Source organism: Lycium ferocissimum, chromosome 2, assembly GCF_029784015.1.
Source record: "Lycium ferocissimum isolate CSIRO_LF1 chromosome 2, AGI_CSIRO_Lferr_CH_V1, whole genome shotgun sequence".
Lineage (NCBI taxonomy): Eukaryota > Viridiplantae > Streptophyta > Magnoliopsida > Solanales > Solanaceae > Lycium > Lycium ferocissimum.
The window spans coordinates 49970889-49976992 of record NC_081343.1 but is presented as its reverse complement, the minus strand read 5'-3'; the positions used below and the strand labels follow the sequence as shown (position 1 = coordinate 49976992).

At 32.4% G+C, this 6104-nt stretch overlaps 1 protein-coding gene across 1 annotated transcript; it reads left to right on the top strand.

The window, feature by feature from the left end:
• Positions 1 to 2462: 2462 nt before the first annotated feature.
• LOC132042827 (probable purine permease 10) lies at positions 2463 to 5017 on the top strand. Its single transcript, XM_059433343.1, has 2 exons — positions 2463 to 2620; positions 3746 to 5017. The coding sequence occupies exons 1-2, from the start codon at positions 2584 to 2586 to the stop codon at positions 4834 to 4836; spliced, it is 1128 nt and encodes a 375-aa protein (XP_059289326.1). The 5' UTR covers positions 2463 to 2583; the 3' UTR covers positions 4837 to 5017.
• The last annotated feature ends 1087 nt before the right edge of the window (positions 5018 to 6104 follow it).

Here is a 6104-nt window from a genome sequence, read left to right as displayed (position 1 = left end):
AGTATAACAATGTAGCCAAGTAATATGGGACGAAGGGAGTACTCCATTTATTAATTCTTAAAGAACGTGAAAAGTCAAGTAATATGGGACGGAGGGAATTCTTCATTTATTAATTTTTAAAGAACGTGAAAAGTCAAAAGTGAATAAGTAAAAGTGCACGGAAGAAATAAATATGTGTCGGAGAATTAAAATTGAAGTGCATACATGTATATATGAGAAGAGAATAAATATTCAGCAAGAAAGTGAAAAGTCAAAAGTAAATAAGTAAAAGTGCACGGAGGAAATAAATATGTGAGAGAATTAAAATTGAAGTGCATACTTGTATACATGAGAAGAGAATAAATATTCAGTATTATGACATATGTCCCCGTGGGATTTATTAATTCTTAAAGAACGTGAAAAGTTAAAAGTGAACAAGTAAAAGTGCACGGAGAAAATAAATTTGTGTAGGAGAATTAAAATTGAACTGCATACGTTTATAAATGAGAAGAGAATAAATATTCAGCAAGAACATGAAAAGTCAAAAGTGAACAAGTAAAAGTACACAGAGAAAATAAATGTGTCAGAAATTTAAAATTGAAGTGCATATAGAATAGAAAAATAGACATATATTTTAGTAATGTAGACAAGTAATATGAGACGAAGAGAGTACTCAATTTATTAATTGTTAAAGAACGTGAAAAGTCAAGTATAGTAATGTGGCCAAGTAATATGGGACGAAGGGAGTACTTCATTTATTAATTAATTCTTAAAGAACAAGTCTAGTAATATGGCCAAGTAATATGGGACGGAGGAAATACTTCATTTATTAATTCTTAAAGAACGTGAAAAGTCAAGTAATTTGCCCAATTAAAGAAGAGAATAAATATTCAGTACTATAATACATGTCTATGTGGAATTTATTAATTCTTAAAGAACGTGAAAAGTCAAAGTGAACAAGTAAAAGTGCACGGAGGAAATAAATAAGTGCATACGTGTATACATGAGAAGAGAATAAATATTAAGTATTATGATATATGTCCACATGAGATAAAAAAGTAATTGGTTAGAGAGTACAAATTATATACTTAGTTTTTAGTATAAGCATTCATTAATCGTACAATTTCTAAAATTATTGGTACAAACATGGGAAGCTATGTTAGTCCTCCTTCCATGCTTATATATAAAAAAAATAATAGAAATATATGTCCCAGTCCCACAAAATGCTTTCTAAACCACACCCTATGGAACTCTTCCCACAAACAACAAATCTGCCTACTTGCTTGATTTAAAATCTTTTTGTTAAACAGCATTCAAAGTTTGGAATATTTACACACGTCACTGCAATACCCTCTCTCGTTTTCTCATGTGGGTAAAAGTACACCTGAGCCGCGAAATCTTTTGCTAGACTAGAGAAGAAAAGTGAATGCAAACAGAAAAACAAATAGAGATTAAGGAATTAAATAATTCTTCGTTTTAATTTATGTGAACCTGTTTGATTGGGCATAAAATTTAAGAAAGAATGGAAGACTTTTGAAACTTGTGGTTTAAAACAAGTCATAGATATTTGTGTGACTATAAATCACTTAAAAAGGTGATTTTGTTTCCAAATTTAGAAAGGGATAATTCTTTTTGGAACTGACAAAAGAAAATAGGTTCACATAAATTGATAGAGGAAGTAGTAAATAACTTCCTTTTAGTCCCTTGTTTGGCCATTTAATTTTCCCTCCTTTCAGGTATTAGTACTTTTTTTTGTGAACAAATTAATAAGGAAATTGAGTAAGATAATATGAGACGGAGGAAGTATATACTAAGGAGATCATTTTGGTACGTGTCACTTCACAGTTAGAGAAATGTTTAAAAATATATTCAAATTAAAAGAAGTACATGTCTCAGTCTAAGCAATTGGTGTAACATAATTGCTACGTACCAAAAGTCGCACTCTAAAAAAGTGGAGGGATACTTTGTGAGTTGTGATGACAATTGACAAGTACTACTTGGTTTCTCAATTTATGTGAATGTGTTTAACTTGAAATAAAGTTTAAGAATGAAAAGAAAACTTTTGAAATTTATAATATAAAATAAGTTATAGATATTAATGTGACTAGAAAGCACTTCATCATTAAGATTAAGAGTAAAATAGGAAGTTTAAAATTAAATCGTTACTACAAAATATAAAAATATGTCATTCTTTTCGGGACTGTCCGAAAAAAAAAGAGTGTCACATAAATTGAAACGGAAAGGAGTAGCGGTTTAGTAAATGATCATCTTTTTATTTCTTTTGTAACTTATGAACCTTTTAAACCACGGTCTAAAAATTTTTTTGGGCAAATTAAATTTTTTATGAGAAAATGTTACACCACGACCTAGATTTCTGTAAGTACATAATTGCAAACATTAGACAATAGTCTAATCTTTTGTCCGTAAAGTTGAGCAATATATTAACAATTCTTAATAAACTCAGTCTAACTTTTTTAAAATAGTACTGTTTAAAACAACCATATATTATTGGACTTTTCTCTGAGTTATAATTAATTGGTTGTCCACAGTTCACTCAATAAAAGAAGATAGCGGTTTCTCCAACTTTTCAGGCAGTACGTTACCATGGAAGGAGCTCATGAAAAGCTGCTACATCTCACTTGTCAGTTACTCCCCCTCTTCTTCTTCTTCTGAGTTATCCTTTGTATTGTCTATGTTAAATTAGGCATGTACAACTGTATATATTTCTTAAACAAAATGGGACTTCCACAGTTTTGGGAATTTGGGCAGTATTTTTCATGTGTATATAACCTGCGCACTTTCACCTTTAATTCACAGGAAAAATCCTATCATTGAGTAGCTGAGAAGTCTAGGTTGTAATTCTTTGTACATGTAGTTTTTTTCTGAACGTCTTTATAGTCATCTCCAGATGACAGTAAAGAGTAATTAAAGGTGAACACGAGAAAGAAAGATAGAGTGAGTGCCCAACATGATCAGTGTAAAAAAGGAAAAGATGTTTTTTGCTTAAAGTTGAATGATTAGTAATTTTCTGTGATACTGGGATAAAGTTGAGTATTTTTTATGTTACAACAAAATTCACGTAGCTTGGACTCGGGTGCGGATCTAGAGGTCGGATCCTTTCATAATTTAAATTTTAAGATTTGGAGATACAAATCTAGGTATGGATACGGTGCGATTCCGTCTAAAAGTAATTCAAATATCTAAAAATAAAGTTATAAATATTATGCCTAAACTATGGTGGACTATTTGGAAGGAAAGGAATGCACAAGTTTTTGAGAGCAAGTTTGAATATGTAATTACTCCATTAAATACTTTGGGCGTAACATGGCTATTTTAAATGATATAAGAGGTCATGATAGACTATCTCGAGTTAATTGCATATTCAACAGTGATATTGACCTGTAAATATCTTTAAAGAATCTTTTGGTTGCCGACTTTTTAAAACAATTATCTGTTAACAATAAAAAGATATGCCTAAATTATAATTTCACCTCAGCTTTTGTTATGACTTTGGAAATCATTATATCTATATCGAATTTCTCTATCGAATTTGGTCAAGAGTATCCATAATTGTTTGACCATAATTGAACACCCACACCCACATCGTGTTGACATGGTTGTGGCACCAAACATTAAGAATCCGCCGAACTTAGAACAAAATAGTTTAGTAACTTTGGTACAATAAAAGTTGAGTTCCATTGCTGAAATCTTATGTTGCCCTGTTTATGACCATTCTGTTTTTCTGCTGCCTTATTTCATTTGACAGTTGACGAAGCAGAAGGAATAGAGACATCTGAAAATGCAAAAACCAACAGCCGTCAATCAAGTAAATTTATACTATGGTTCCAAATATTTATCTTTACATTCTTTGCTATAGCTGGCCAAGCAGCTGGCACTCTATTGGGCAGAGTATACTATGAACAAGGTGGCAAAATTAGATGGATTGCTACATTGGCACAAACTGCTGGATTCCCAATTCTTCTGCCTTTCATTTTCTATCCTTCAACCAAAAATCACAATGAAGAAAATGAACTTAGCATTCACAAGCCTTCTTTATTAATTCGCGTTTCGGTTTACATCTTCCTCGGCTTATTTCAAGTAGCAAATTCCATGTTATATACAGTTGGAGTACAGTACCTTCCAGTTTCTACCTATGCCCTAATCTGCGGTTCTCAATTGGCGTTCAATGCGCTCACCTCGTTCTTCATCAACGGGCAAAAGATAACCCCAATTATATTGAACTCAGTCGTGCTCCTCTCCTTCTCTTCCTCAGTTATTGTTTTCCAGAACGAGACGGGTGATAGCGGAGAAATATCCCAGACATCTTTGTTAATAGGATTTTCAGCTGCCACTATGGGGTCTCTAGGTTATGCATTGCAGTTCTCGCTAACAGAACTCGCGTTCCAAAAGGTCTTCAAGAGTGGCAGTTTAAAAGTCGTCATGAAAATGTCGTTTTTCATCGGCCTTTTCGTGACACTTACTTCTTTAACGGGGCTTTTCGTGAGCGGTAATTGGAGGGATTTGGAAAAGGAAATGGGAGAGTACAGAACAGGAAAATTGTCATATGTTTTAAACTTAGTTTGTACGGCTATTTCTTGGCAGTTATATGCCGTTGGAACGGTTGGATTGGTATTCAAGGCTTCCTCTTTGTTCTCTAATGTGATCATCAATTTAGGAACTACAGTTGGGCCAATTTTTGCTGTGGTGCTCTTGAAAGATAAAATGAGTGGGTTGAAGGTGTTTTCATTGTTGTTGGGGTTATGGGGATATGTATCCTACATCTATCAACACTATCTTGATGATATAGAGGCAAAATCAGGTGAAGCTAAATCATCAGCTGAGGATGATGATTTTTAAGCCTCCTCCATTCATAGAACTTGCATGATAGTTTGACTTATTGTTTAGACTGATAGTTCAATATGTAATGTAATTAAGAACTGTTGGAATTAAGTTCTCCTAAAAATATCGCTTTATAATGTATGTTGTGTATTCTTTCAGAAGAATGGATCAAAAGTGTTCCTATAAACTTGTTATTAGACAGTGGTTGCACCCATTGTTGGAATCAGGATTTTTCTCTAAATGAATTTAAAATACAAAGATATAGACTTTCACAAAGAAGCCAAGAGAATTCAAAATCTAAATACGTTGTAATTGTCGGCGCAAAGGGGTTAGGTCCCCCCATGGTTGCACTTGCACAACTGTTTCACTATTTAAAATAGGACTTAGCGACGGACACATGATTATGTAGAAACAACAAAACCATTGTTAATCTTATTTAGAGATGGATTAGTGACATATTATCATAAAATTTTGTTAACTCCGAGCAATTAGTGACAGATTATCATAAAATTTTGTTAACTCCGAGCAACGGATTTTTTTAGCTAATTCCAGTTTTTTTATAGCATTATGTATTGGAGTTATATCTGGAAATATTTATAATCCTATTCATCAAACAAAAACAGCAGTGATAAGCTTCATTTATTTCTTAATCTCTCTGTTTTCATGTCTGTTAGAAAGTATTAAATATTCAGATGCTAACTTCATGCTTTTTTTTTTTATAGGATGTCTATCAAACCTCAAAACTCATGAAAATTGACATTAATGTAAGGCTATGTGCTATATTACTTGTCTATTTTCCTGACTCACATGTTGATTTGCTCGGGGGTGATTCGATTATAAGGCCAATAAAGCTCTGCCCTTAGGAGAATCAGCTAAAGCTCTATGGGAAGCATATAAAGAAGATTTTCCAATGGAATTTCAATACTTAGTATCCATGGGAGCAAATCCATACAATTTTACTAATAAAATACATATTTTAATTACGGGGAGAAGATTCAAATAGTGGATTAGTAATACTACAAAGAAATGCTTTAATCAAATTAGAACAAGCTTAAGTATAAGTGAGTCGGTTTCATATTAAAAAAATTTAAATGATTATTTTTATTATTGTACAATTAGTGGAAACGCTTTTGACCAAGAACTAGGAAGGAAATTATTTAATAAACTACCAGGAGCTCTAGGAAGAGAAATAGAAGACAGATGGAATAAAAGAGACGGAGTAGTACAAAATCCTACCAATATTAAAGGGGGTTAGTAAATTTTTCAATATGTTCTAGTAATGTTGA